The 13,495-nt window shown below is 46.7% G+C and overlaps 3 protein-coding genes across 5 annotated transcripts in view; 1 reads left to right on the forward strand and 2 right to left on the reverse strand.

Moving 5' to 3' along the window:
• The window catches only part of LOC110539186 (NLR family CARD domain-containing protein 3-like), an 808,883-nt gene that overhangs the window by 147,876 nt on the left and 647,512 nt on the right, over positions 1 to 13,495 (forward strand). The window lies entirely within an intron of this gene.
• LOC110516333 (NLR family CARD domain-containing protein 3-like) overlaps positions 1 to 13,495 on the reverse strand; it is a 191,360-nt gene that overhangs the window by 55,173 nt on the left and 122,692 nt on the right. The gene's annotated exons all lie outside the window — the stretch shown is intronic.
• Positions 2,479 to 13,495, reverse strand: part of LOC110512533 (NLR family CARD domain-containing protein 3-like) — a 31,414-nt gene continuing 20,397 nt past the window's right edge. The window contains exons 4-6 of the mRNA XM_036939589.1: positions 13,404 to 13,488; positions 11,632 to 11,854; positions 2,479 to 4,349 (exon numbers count right to left, since the gene is read on the reverse strand). Coding sequence (XP_036795484.1) covers positions 2,554 to 4,349; positions 11,632 to 11,854; positions 13,404 to 13,488 — 2,104 coding nt within the window. The 3' untranslated portion in view covers positions 2,479 to 2,553. The remainder of the gene's footprint in view (positions 4,350 to 11,631; positions 11,855 to 13,403; positions 13,489 to 13,495) is intronic.

Consider the following 13,495-nt stretch of genomic DNA (forward strand, 5'->3'; position numbering starts at 1 on the left):
CGTTCCCATAGCAACGATTAAAACATTCCCTAACCAGAAACCGTGGATTGATGGCAGCATTCGTGTGAAACTGAAAGCGCGAACCACTGCTTTTAATCAGGGCAAGGTGTCTGGTAACATGACCGAATACAAACAGTGCAGCTATTCCCTCCGCAAGGCTATCAAACAAGCTAAGCGCCAGTACAGAGACAAAGTAGAATCTCAATTCAACGGCTCAGACACAAGAGGCATGTGGCAGGGTCTACAGTCAATCACGGACTACAGGAAGAAACCCAGCCCAGTCACGGACCAGGATGTCTTGCTCCCAGGCAGACTAAATAACTTTTTTGCCCGCTTTGAGGACAATACAGTGCCACTGACACGGCCTGCAACGAAAACATGCGGTCTCTCCTTCACTGCAGCCGAGGTGAGTAAGACATTTAAACGTGTTAACCCTCGCAAGGCTGCAGGCCCAGATGGCATCCCCAGCCGCGCCCTCAGAGCATGCGCAGACCAGCTGGCCGGTGTGTTTACGGACATATTCAATCAATCCCTATACCAGTCTGCTGTTCCCACATGCTTCAAGAGGGCCACCATTGTTCCTGTTCCCAAGAAAGCTAAGGTAACTGAGCTAAATGACTACCGCCCCGTAGCACTCACATCCGTCATCATGAAGTGCTTTGAGAGACTAGTCAAGGACCATATCACCTCCACCCTACCTGACACCCTAGACCCACTCCAATTTGCTTACCGCCCAAATAGGTCCACAGACGATGCAATCTCAACCACACTGCACACTGCCCTAACCCATCTGGACAAGAGGAATACCTATGTGAGAATGCTGTTCATCGACTACAGCTCGGCATTCAACACCATAGTACCCTCCAAGCTCGTCATCAAGCTCGAGACCCTGGGTCTCGACCCCGCCCTGTGCAACTGGGTACTGGACTTCCTGACGGGCCGCCCCCAGGTGGTGAGGGTAGGCAACAACATCTCCTCCCCGCTGATCCTCAACACTGGGGCCCCACAAGGTTGCGTTCTGAGCCCTCTCCTGTACTCCCTGTTCACCCACGACTGCGTGGCCACGCACGCCTCCAACTCAATCATCAAGTTTGCGGACGACACAACAGTGGTAGGCTTGATTACCAACAACGATGAGACGGCCTACAGGGAGGAGGTGAGGGCCCTCGGAGTGTGGTGTCAGGAAAACAACCTCACACTCAACGTCAACAAAACTAAGGAGATGATTGTGGACTTCAGGAAACAGCAGAGGGAACACCCCCCTATCCACATCGATGGAACAGTAGTGGAGAGGGTAGCAAGTTTTAAGTTCCTCGGCATACTTATCACAGACAAACTGAATTGGTCCACTCACACAGACAGCATCGTGAAGAAGGCGCAGCAGCGCCTCTTCAACCTCAGGAGGCTGAAGAAATTCGGCTTGTCACCAAAAGCACTCACAAACTTCTACAGATGCACAATCGAGAGCATCCTGGCGGGCTGTATCACCGCCTGGTATGGCAACTGCACCGCCCTCAACCGTAAGGCTCTCCAGAGGGTAGTGAGGTCTGCACAACGCATCACCGGGGGCAAACTACCTGCCCTCCAGGACACCTACACCACCCGATGTCACAGGAAGGCCATAAAGATCATCAAGGACATCAACCACCCGAGCCACTGCCTGTTCACCCCGCTATCATCCAGAAGGCGAGGTCAGTACAGGTGCATCAAAGCTGGGACCGAGAGACTGAAAAACAGCTTCTATCTCAAGGCCATCAGACTGTTAAACAGCCACCACTAACACTGAGTGGCTGCTGCCAACACACTGACACTGACTCAACTCCAGCCACTTTAATAATGGGAATTGATGGGAAATGATGTAAATATATCACTAGCCACTTTAAACAATGCTACCTTATATAAATGTTACTTACCCTACATTATTCATCTCATATGCATACGTATATACTGTACTCTATATCATCGACGGTATCCTTATGTAATACATGTATCACTAGCCACTTTATACTATACTATGCCACTTTGTTTACATACTCATCTCATTTGTACATACTGTACCCGATACCATCTACTGTATCTTGCCTATGCTGCTCTGTACCATCACTCATTCATATATCCTTATGTACATATTCTTTATCCCCTTACACTGTGTACAAGACAGTAGTTTTGGAATTGTTAGTTAGATTACTTGTTATTACTGCATTGTCGGAACTAGAAGCACAAGCATTTCGCTACACTCGCATTAACATCTGCTAACCATGTGTATGTGACAAATAAAATTTGATTTGATTTGATTTGATACCTCACAAACACACTGTTCATTTAACACCAGTAGTGTAGAAGGACAATGGTAGATGCATTTGGTTAATTTGGTTTATTCTCTCAAACAACATATAGATTCATCTTACATCTCCTAGAATTTTGTGTCATTTTGTTATAATAATGTGAACATCAATGCATTCAATATTATATTATATACATATTATTATACTTTTTTTCTCTAAACTGAATATTTCTTCCTGATGATTAGTTCTTAAATGTCATTTTATTTACTCACAGAACAGCTCTGGAGGCTTTGACCACTGGCAGCAGCCTCAGAAGACCTTCCTCTGATCTGGAGTATTTCTTCAGGTCAAACACATCCAGCTCCTTTTCTGAAGTCAGCAACACAAAGACCAGAGCTGACCACTGATCAGGTGACAGGTAGGGTTTTGAGAGACTTCCTGATCTCAGGTAGCTTTGGATCTCCTCCACTAGAGAATGGTCATTCAGTTCATTCAGACAGTGGAACAGATTGATGCTCCTCTCTGGAGAGGGATTCTCCCTGATCTTCTCCTTGATGTACTCGACTGTTTCTTCATGGCTCTGTGAGCTGCTTCTTGTCTTTGTCAGTAGACCTCGTAAGTGCTTCTGATTGGACTCCAGTGAGAGGCCCAGAAGGAAGCGGAGGAAAAGGTCCAGGTTTCCCGTCTCACTTAGTAAGGCTTTATCCACAGCACTCCTGTAGAAAGCAACTTTACGCCTTTGTTTGATCCTCACAGAAAAGTTCCTGGATGTTGATTGCAGTTCGTCCATTAGATTCTCATTGTTGTTGATGAATGAGAGGAACACATATACAGCAGCCAGAAACTCCTGAATGCTCAGATGAACAAAGCAGTACACCTTGTCCTGGTACAGCACACATTCCTCTTTAAAGAGCTGTGTGCACAATCCTGAGTACACTGAGGCTTCATTGACATCAATGCCAGCATCTTTCAGGTCTTCTTCATAGAAAATCAGATTGCCATTCACGAGCTGTTGAAAAGCCAGTTTTCCCAGTGACAGAATGCTCTCTTTATTCCAGTGTGGACCTGTCTCTTCTTTCCCAAGATACTTTTCATTCTTCTGTTTGGTATGAAACACCACAAGGTGTGTGTACATCTCAGTCAGAGTCCTGGGGATCTCTTCTCTCTTATGTTTCAGCATGTGTTCAAGGACTGTTGCAGAAATCCAACAGAAGACTGGAACGTGGCACATGATGTGGAGGCTCCTTGATGTCTTTATGTGTGAGATGATTCTGCTGGCCATGTCCTCATCACTGAATCTCTTCCTGAAGTACTCCTCCTTCTGTGGGTCATTGAACCCTCGTACCTCTGTCACCTGGTCAACACACCTTGAAGGGATCTTATTGGCTGCTGCAGGTCGGGTAGTTATCCAGATGAGAGCAGAGGGAAGCAGATTTCCATTGATGAGATTTGTCAGCAGAACGTCCACTGAGGTTGACTCTGTGACGCCACAACAGATCTTGTTCTTCTGGAAGTCTAGGGGCAGTCGGCACTCATCCAGACCATCAAAGATGAACAGAACTTTGTACTTGTCGTAGTTGGAGATTCTTGATTGTTTGGTTTCCATTGAGAAGTGATTGAGAAGTTCAATGAAAGTGTTTTTGTCCCCTTTCATCAAATTCAGCTCCCGGAAAGGGAATGAAAATACAAATTGGACATCCTGATTTGCTTTTCCTTCAGCCCAGTCCAGAATGAACTTCTGCACAGAGACTGTTTTTCCAATGCCAGCGACTCCCTTTGTCAGCACAGTTCTGATAGGTTTGTCTTGTCCAGTTAAGGGTTTGAAGATGTCGTTACATTTGATTGGAGTCTCTGGTCTTTCTTGTTTCCTGGTTGTTGTCTCAATCTGTCTCAGCTCATGTTCATTATTGACCTCTCCTGTTCCACCCTCTGTGATGTAGAGCTCTGTGTAGATCTTATTGAGAAGTGTTGGGTTTCCTTGTTTAGCAATCCCCTCAAATACACATTGAAACTTCTTCTTTAGATTAGATTTGAGTTCACGTTGGCAAATCACAGCGAGCTCATCTGAATGAAGAAATAACACAGAGGATATTAATATTACGTCTGTTTTAATGTCTACAGTATTGTAGGATTGTTATAAAGTTTTACATTATAATAATTTATTCTCTTAACTGACTATATAAATGTATAAATGTTTTCATAATGCATTACAGACTGGTGTGACTGATTATATTATTATTGGTATTATTGATGGTATTATTAATGTTGTCTCTCTCTCTCTAAATTAATCACCACAACACATCCCTGCTGCTACTTGATGAGGTCACTAGGTGTTGTGTTCAGGCTAGAGGTCGACCGATTAACTGGAATGGTCAGTTAAGAACACATTCTTAATTTCATTGACGGTCTAGGAACGGTGGGTTAACTGCCTCGTTCAGGGGCAGAATGACAGATTTTCACCTTGTCAGCTCGGGGGATCCAATCTTGCAACCTTTAGGTTAACTAGTCCAAAGCAATAACGACCTGTCTGCCTCTCGTTGCACTCCACAAGGAGACTGCCTGTTAAGCGAACGCAGTAAGCCAAGGTAAGGTGAATGCAGTAAGCCAAGGTAAGGTGAATGCAGTAAGCCAAGGTAAGGTGAATGCAGTAAGCCAAGGTAAGGTGAATGCAGTAAGCCAAGGTAAGGTGAATGCAGTAAGCCAAGGTAAGGTGAACGCAGTAAGCCAAGGTAAGGTGAATGCAGTAAGCCAAGGTAAGGTGAACGCAGTAAGCCAAGGTAAGGTGAACGCAGTAAGCCAAGGTAAGGTGAACGCAGTAAGCCAAGGTAAGGTGAACGCAGTAAGCCAAGGTAAGGTGAATGCAGTTAGCCCAGGTAAGGTGAATGCAGTAAGCCAAGGTAAGGTGATTGCAGTAAGCCAAGGTAAGGTGAATGCAGTAAGACAAGGTAAGGTTAACGCAGTAAAACAAAGTTAGGTGAATACAGTAAGCCAAGGTAAGGTGAACGCAGTAAGCCAAGGTAAGGTGATTGCAGTAAGCCAAGGTTGTTATGGTGAGTGAATGAGGACCCAAAAGCGAACTAACTTAAACAGAGCTTCTTTAATAACCAAACATAGGTAGGCTCAGATAGACCGGCAGATTCCGACAGGACAGGACAAGGTTACAGCAAACATGACGATAGTCTGGCTCAGGCATGAAACACAAACAAACAAGAATCCGACAAGGACAGGAGCAGAAACAGAGAGAGATATAGGGACCTAATCAGAGGGAAAAAAGGGAACAGGTGGGGAACGGGGTGAATGGGTAGTTAGAGGAGACAAGGGACAGCTGGGGGAAAGCGGGGGAGAAAAGGTAACCTAACACGACCAGCAGAGGGAGACAGGGTGAAGGGAAAGGACAGAGACAAGACAACATGACAGTACCCCCCCACTCACCGAGCGCCTCCTGGCGCACTCGAGGAGGAAACCTGGCGGCCACGGAGGAAATCATCAATCAGCGCACGGTCCAGCACGTCCCGAGATGGAACCCAACTCCTCTCCTCAGGACCGTACCCCTCCCAGTCAACTAGGTACTGATGACCACGGCCCCGAGGACGCATGTCCAAGATCTTACGGACCCTGTAGATAGGTGCGCCCTCGACAAGGATGGGGGGGGGGGGGGGGAAGACGAGCGGGGGCGCGAAGAACGGGCTTAACACAGGAGACATGGAAGACCGGGTGGACGCGACGAAGATATCGCGGAAGAAGAAGTCGCACTGCGACAGGATTAATGACCTGAGAGATACGGAATGGACCAATGAACCGCGGGGTCAACTTGCGAGAAGCCGTCTTAAGGGGAAGGTTCTGAGTGGAGAGCCAAACTCTCTGACCGCGACAATACCTAGGGCTCTTAGTTCTACGCTTATTAGCAGCTCTCACAGTCTGCGCCCTATAACGGCAAAGTGCAGACCTGACCCTCTTCCAGGTGCGCTCGCAACGTTGGACAAAAGCCTGAGCGGAGGGGACGCTGGACTCGGCGAACTGAGATGAGAACAACGGAGGCTGGTACCCGAGGCTACTCTGAAAAGGAGATAGCCCGGTCGCAGACGAAGGAAGCGAGTTGTGGGCGTATTCTGCCCAGGGGAGCTGTTCTGACCAAGACGCAGGGTTGCGAAAAGAAAGACTGCGTAAGATGCGACCAATAGTCTGATTGGCCCGTTCTGCTTGACCGTTAGACTGGGGGTGAAAGCCGGAAGAGAGACTGACGGAAGCCCCAATCAAACGGCAAAACTCCCTCCAAAATTGAGACGTGAATTGCGGACCTCTGTCCGAAACGACGTCTGACGGAAGGCCATGAATTCTGAAAACATTCTCGATGATGATTTGTGCCGTCTCTTTAGCAGAAGGAAGCTTAGCAAGGGGAATGAAATGAGCCGCCTTAGAGAACCTATCGACAACCGTAAGAATAACAGTCTTCCCCGCTGACGAAGGCAGTCCGGTGACAAAATCTAAGGCGATGTGAGACCACGGTCGAGAGGGAATAGGAAGCGGCCTGAGACGGCCGGCAGGAGGAGAGTTACCGGACTTAGTCTGCGCGCAGACCGAACAAGCAGCCACGAAACGACGCGTGTCATGCTCCCGGGTGGGCCACCAGAAACGCTGGCGAATGGAAGCAAGCGTACCCCGAACGCCAGGGTGGCCGGCTAACTTGGCAGAGTGAGCCCACTGAAGAACGGCCAGACGAGTAGGAACGGGAACGAAAAGAAGGTTCCTAGGACAAGCGCGCGGCGACGGAGTTTGAGTGAGTGCTTGCTTTACCTGCCTCTCAATTCCCCAGACAGTCAACCCGACAACACGCCCCTCAGGGAGAATCCCCTCGGGGTCAGTGGAGGCTACTGAAGAACTGAAGAGACGAGACAAAGCATCAGGCTTGGTGTTCTTAGAGCCCGGACGATAAGAAATCACGAACTCGAAACGAGCGAAAAACAGCGCCCAACGCGCCTGACGCGCATTAAGTCGTTTGGCAGAACGGATGTACTCAAGGTTCCTATGGTCAGTCCAAACGACAAAAGGAACGGTCGCCCCCTCCAACCACTGTCGCCATTCGCCTAGGGCTAACCGGATGGCGAGCAGTTCGCGGTTACCCACATCATAGTTACGTTCCGACGGCGACAGGCGATGAGAAAAATACGCGCATGGGTGGACCTTGTCGTCAGAGAGGGAGCGCTGAGAAAGGATGGCTCCCACTCCCACCTCTGACGCGTCAACCTCGACAACGAACTGTCTAGAGACGTCAGGTGTAACAAGGATAGGAGCGGATGTAAAACGATTCTTGAGGAGATCAAAAGCTCCCTGGGCGGAAACGGACCACTTAAAGCACGTCTTGACAGAAGTAAGGGCTGTGAGAGGAGCTGCCACCTGACCGAAATTACGGATGAAACGACGATAGAAGTTCGCGAAGCCGAGAAAGCGCTGCAGCTCGACGCGTGACTTAGGGACGGGCCAATCAATGACAGCTTGGACCTTAGCGGGATCCATCTTAATGCCTTCAGCGGAAATAACAGAACCGAGAAATGTGACGGAGGAGGCATGAAAAGTGCACTTCTCAGCCTTCACAAAAAGACAATTCTCTAAAAGGCGCTGGAGGACACGTCGAACGTGCTGAACATGAATCTGGAGTGACGGTGAAAAAATCAGGATATCGTCAAGGTAAACGAAAACAAAGATGTTCAGCATGTCTCTCAGGACATCATTGACTAATGCCTGAAAGACAGCTGGAGCGTTAGCGAGGCCGAAAGGAAGAACCCGGTATTCAAAGTGCCCTAACGGAGTGTTAAACGCCGTCTTCCACTCGTCCCCCTCCCTGATGCGCACGAGATGGTAAGCGTTACGAAGGTCCAACTTAGTGAAAAACCTGGCTCCCTGCAGGATCTCGAAGGCTGAAGACATAAGAGGAAGCGGATAACGATTCTTCACTGTTATGTCATTCAGCCCTCGATAATCTATGCAGGGGCGCAGAGACCCGTCCTTCTTCTTGACAAAAAAAAACCCCGCTCCGGCGGGAGAGGAGGAGGGGACTATGGTACCGGCGTCAAGAGCTACAGACAAATAATCTTCGAGAGCCTTACGTTCGGGAGCCGACAGAGAGTATAGTCTACCCCGGGGGGGGGTGGTTCCCGGAAGGAGATCAATACTACAATCATACGACCGGTGTGGAGGAAGAGAGGTGGCCCTGGACCGACTGAACACCGTGCGCAGATCGTGATATTCCTCCGGCACCCCTGTCAAATCACCAGGCTCCTCCTGTGAAGAAGAGACAGAGGAAACAGGAGGGATAGCAGACATTAAACATTTCACATGACAAGAGACGTTCCAGGAGAGGATAGAATTACTAGACCAATTAATGGAAGGATTATGACAAACTAGCCAGGGATGGCCCAAAACAACAGGTGTAAAAGGTGAACGAAAAATTAAAAAAGAAATGGTTTCACTATGATTACCAGAAACAGTGAGGGTTAAAGGTAGCGTCTCACGCTGAATCCTGGGGAGAGGACTACCATCCAGGGCGAACAAGGCCGTGGGCTCCTTTAACTGTCTGAGAGGAATGTCATGTTCCCGAGCCCAGGTCTCGTCCATAAAACAGCCCTCCGCCCCAGAGTCTATTAAGGCACTGCAGGAAGCTGACGAACCGGTCCAGCGTAGATGGACCGACAAGGTAGTGCAGGATCTTGAAGGAGAGACAGGAGTAGTAGCGCTCACCAGTAGCCCTCCGCTTACTGACGAGCTCTGGCCTTTTACTGGACATGAAGTGACAAAATGACCAGCGGAACCGCAATAGAGACAGAGGCGGTTGGTGATTCTCCGTTCCCTCTCCTCAGTCGAGATGCGGATACCTCCCAGCTGCATGGGCTCAGCACCCGAGCCGGCAGAGGAAGATGGTAGTGATGCGGAGAGGGAGGCGACGGAGAGCGCGAGCTCCTTTCCACGAGCTCGGTGACGAAGATCAACCCGTCGCTCAATGCGAATAGCGAGTTCAATCAAGGAATCCACGCTGGAAGGAACCTCCCGGGAGAGAATCTCATCCTTTACCTCTGCGCGGAAACCCTCCAGAAGACGAGCGAGCAAGGCCGGCTCGTTCCAGCCACTGGAGACAGCAAGAGTGCGAAACTCAATAGAGTAGTCTGTTATGGATCGATTGCCTTGACATAGGGAAGACAGGGCCCTGGAAGCCTCCTCCCCAAAAACAGATCGATCAAAAACCCGTATCATCTCCTCCTTAAAGTCTTGATACTGGTTAGTACACTCAGCCCTTGCCTCCCAGATTGCCGTGCCCCACTCACGAGCCCGTCCAATAAGGAGAGATATGACGTAGGCGACACGAGCAGTGCTCCTGGAGTAAGTGTTGGGCTGGAGAGAAAACACAATATCACACTGGGTGAGGAACGAGCGGCATTCAGTGGGCTCCCCAGAGTAACACGGCGGGTTATTGATTCTGGGCTCCGGAGATTCGAAAGCCCTGGAAGTGGCCGGTGGATCGAGGCGGAGATGGTGAACCTGTTCTGTGAGGTTGGAGACTTGGGTGGCCAGGGTCTCAACGGCATGTCGAGCAGCAGACAATTCCTGCTTGTGTCTGCCTAGCATCGCTCCCTGGATCTCGACGGCTGAGTGGAGAGGATCCGAAGTCGCTGGGTCCATTCTTGGTCGGATTCTTCTGTTATGGTGAGTGAATGAGGACCCAAAAGCGAACTAACTTAAACAGAGCTTCTTTAATAACCAAACATAGGTAGGCTCAGATAGACCGGCAGATTCCGACAGGACAGGACAAGGTTACAGCAAACATGACGATAGTCTGGCTCAGGCATGAAACACAAACAAACAAGAATCCGACAAGGACAGGAGCAGAAACAGAGAGAGATATAGGGACCTAATCAGAGGGAAAAAAGGGAACAGGTGGGGAACGGGGTGAATGGGTAGTTAGAGGAGACAAGGGACAGCTGGGGGAAAGCGGGGGAGAAAAGGTAACCTAACACGACCAGCAGAGGGAGACAGGGTGAAGGGAAAGGACAGAGACAAGACAACATGACAAAGGTAAGGTGAATGCAGTAAGACAAGGTAAGGTTAATGCAGTAAAACAAAGTTAGGTGAATACAGTAAGCCAAGGTAAGGTGAACGCAGTAAGCCAAGGTAAGGTGAATGCAGTAAGCCAAGGTAAGGTGAATGCAGTAAGCCAAGGTAAGGTGAATGCAGTAAGCCAAGGTAAGGTGAACGCAGTAAGCCAAGGTAAGGTGAATGCAGTAAGCCAAGGTAAGGTGAATGCAGTAAGCCAAAGTAAGGTGAATGCAGTAAGCCAAGGTAAGGTGAATGCAGTAAGCCAAGGTAAGGTGAATGCAGTAAGCCAAGGTAAGGTGAATGCAGTAAGCCAAGGTAAGTTGCTAGCATTAAATGTATCTTATAAAAACAATCATAATCACTAGTTAACTACACATGATGATATTACTAGATATTATCTAGCGTGTCCTGCTAGATAATATATATAATCTGACTGAGCATACAAGAATACAAGTATCAAGCATTGCGCTGTTTATGACTTCAAGCCAATTAACTCCCGAGATGAGGCTGGTGTCACCGAAGTGAAATGGCTGGCTAGTTAGCGCGCGCAAATAGCATTTCAAACGTAACTCGCTTTGAGCCTTGGAGTGGTTGTTTCCCTTGCTCTGCATGGGAAATGCTGCTTCGGGGATGGCTGTTGTCGTTGTGTTCCTGGTTCAAGCCCAGGTAGGAGCGAGGAGAGGGACGGAAGCTATACTGTTACACTGGCAATACTAAAGTGCCTATAAGAACATCCAATAGTCAAAGGTTAATGAAATACAAATGGTATAGAGGGAAATAGTCCTATAATAACTACAACCTAAAACTTCTTACCTGGGAATATTGAAGACTCATGTTAAAAGGAACCACCAGCTTTCATATGTTCTCATGTTCTCATTTATTTCAGGCTAAATTGATTTTATTGATGTATTATATTAAGTTAAAAAAAGTGTTCATTCAGTATTGTTGTAATTGTCATTATTACAAATAAATAAAATGTATTTAAAAAAATATATTTGCATTTTATATATATATAATTATTATTATCATTATTACAAACACATTTTTTCATTTTTTTAAAAAATTGGCCCGATTAATCGGTATCGGCTTTTTTGGTCTTCCAATAATCGGTATCGGTATCTGCATTGAAAAATCATAACCGGTCGACCTCTAGTTAAGGCTGCTACAATATCATTGAGTTACACAGCTACTTTAGCTGTACTTTAGCTACAGCTTTTAAATGTTATTAAACAGCATTCAACATGAGGCAGACAGATCTTACATTTCTCCAGTGTGTCAGCAAGCTCTTTCTGGTTCATTTTCCTCAGGATGTGCAGTGTGATCTTCAGAGCCCCCTCTCTGGCACTGCTCTCCTGCTTCTCATCTTCAGCATCCACCACTTCCTGCTTCTGACTCTCAAAGCCTTCTGGGAGTTCTGGACTAAGAATCCTCTTGAACATCTTCAGCTCGTTCTTCACAAATGTCATAATATTCTCTTCAAGCAACTGAAATAAATAAAGTAAATGACTTAAACCAGTTAAGGCTAGGGACAATACTGCCCCGTTTGGATGAATTGCGTGCCCATAGTAAACTGAAAAAAAATCTGTCCAAAATTGCTAATATATGCATATAATTATTATTATTATTGGATAGAAAACCCTCTAAAGCTTCTAAACCCGTTTGAATGATGTCTGTAAGTACAGCAGAACTCACAGGGCAAACTCCCAAACTAGTTTTGGAGTGCTGAAAATTGGGGCAACTTTGACGTCATCGCCCCCACCCTTCCCAACCAGCTATGGATCTGGAGACACTTTCTATGTCTTCCACTAGATGTCCTCATTCAGTAGAGCGAAAATCCCGCGATCCTTTGACCCTTTGGGAGGCGAAAGAGTGGGTGTCGCGAGAAAATACATGGGCATTAGAGCGCGCTTTTGGAACAGACCTTCCTTTGTTCCAGAATGCCTCAGAAGGAGTATGATTGCCCGGTTGAATTGAGAATTGTTTTGTACGTTTATAACATCCTAAAGCTTGATTCTGCACTTAGTTTGACCAGTTTAGTCGACATATAATATGTAATTTTGAAGTTTTGATGCGCAACTGTTCGGGACCAGACGTCGTTTTGGATGCATTTCAGCTGGAACTCGTAGCATATGCTACTGTAAGGACACACCAACTGAAACAAAACGATATATTAGGTAAGTATGGTCCACTACATTTTGATCGAAGACCATCAAAGGTAAGGGAATATTTATGTTGTAATTTTGTATTTCTGTTGACTCCAACATAGCGGAGAAATATTGCTTACGTCTGAGCGCCGTCTCAGATTATTACATAGTGAACTAATTCTGTAACGTTAAAAATAAATGTGGCACAGCGGTTGCATTAAGAAGCAGTGTATCTTTCTAACTATATGTAGAACATGTATATTTAGTCAAAGTTTATGATGTTTATTTCTGTTATCTGGCGGAGCTATCTATAATTTCTCCGGACATTTTTCTAGCATTTTATGAACATGTCGTCAATGTAAACGGAGATTTATGGATATAAAATGCATATTATTGAAAAAAACATAAATGTACTATGTAACATGTCCTATTACTGTCATCTGATGAAGATTTTCAAAAGGTTAGTGAATGATTTATTTTTTAATCCTGCTTTTATAATTCTATATTTTCTGGGACAAAATGGCTGCCTCTTGTCTTGGTTTCGGTGGTGGTCTAATATAAATATGTGGTGTGTTTTCGCCGTAAAACGTTTTAAAAATCTGACACGCTGGGTAGATGAACAAGGTGTTTATCTTTCATTTGAGCTATTGGACTTGTTAATGTGTGGAGGTTAAATATTTCTAAGAATATTTTTGCATTCTGTGCGCCACCATTACAGTTGAGCGGGGGGGGGGGGGGGGGGGGGGGGGTACCCCCTGGGGAACCAGTACCGTTAACACGTTTAAGCAAGATAATAAATGCTTTCTCATTAACACATTAATGAATGATTGACAGATCAACTTTTCTTGAGGTAAACAAAAACAAATGTGTACATAACAGGACCACATACACTGAATATGGAGGCCAGGTCTGTTTGATGACTCTGGGAAGACTGACCACTGAGAATCTCTGACTCTGATCTCTCCTGTTGGTTTCTGTGGA

This window comes from Oncorhynchus mykiss, chromosome 12 (genome assembly GCF_013265735.2).
Source record: "Oncorhynchus mykiss isolate Arlee chromosome 12, USDA_OmykA_1.1, whole genome shotgun sequence".
NCBI lineage: Eukaryota > Metazoa > Chordata > Actinopteri > Salmoniformes > Salmonidae > Oncorhynchus > Oncorhynchus mykiss.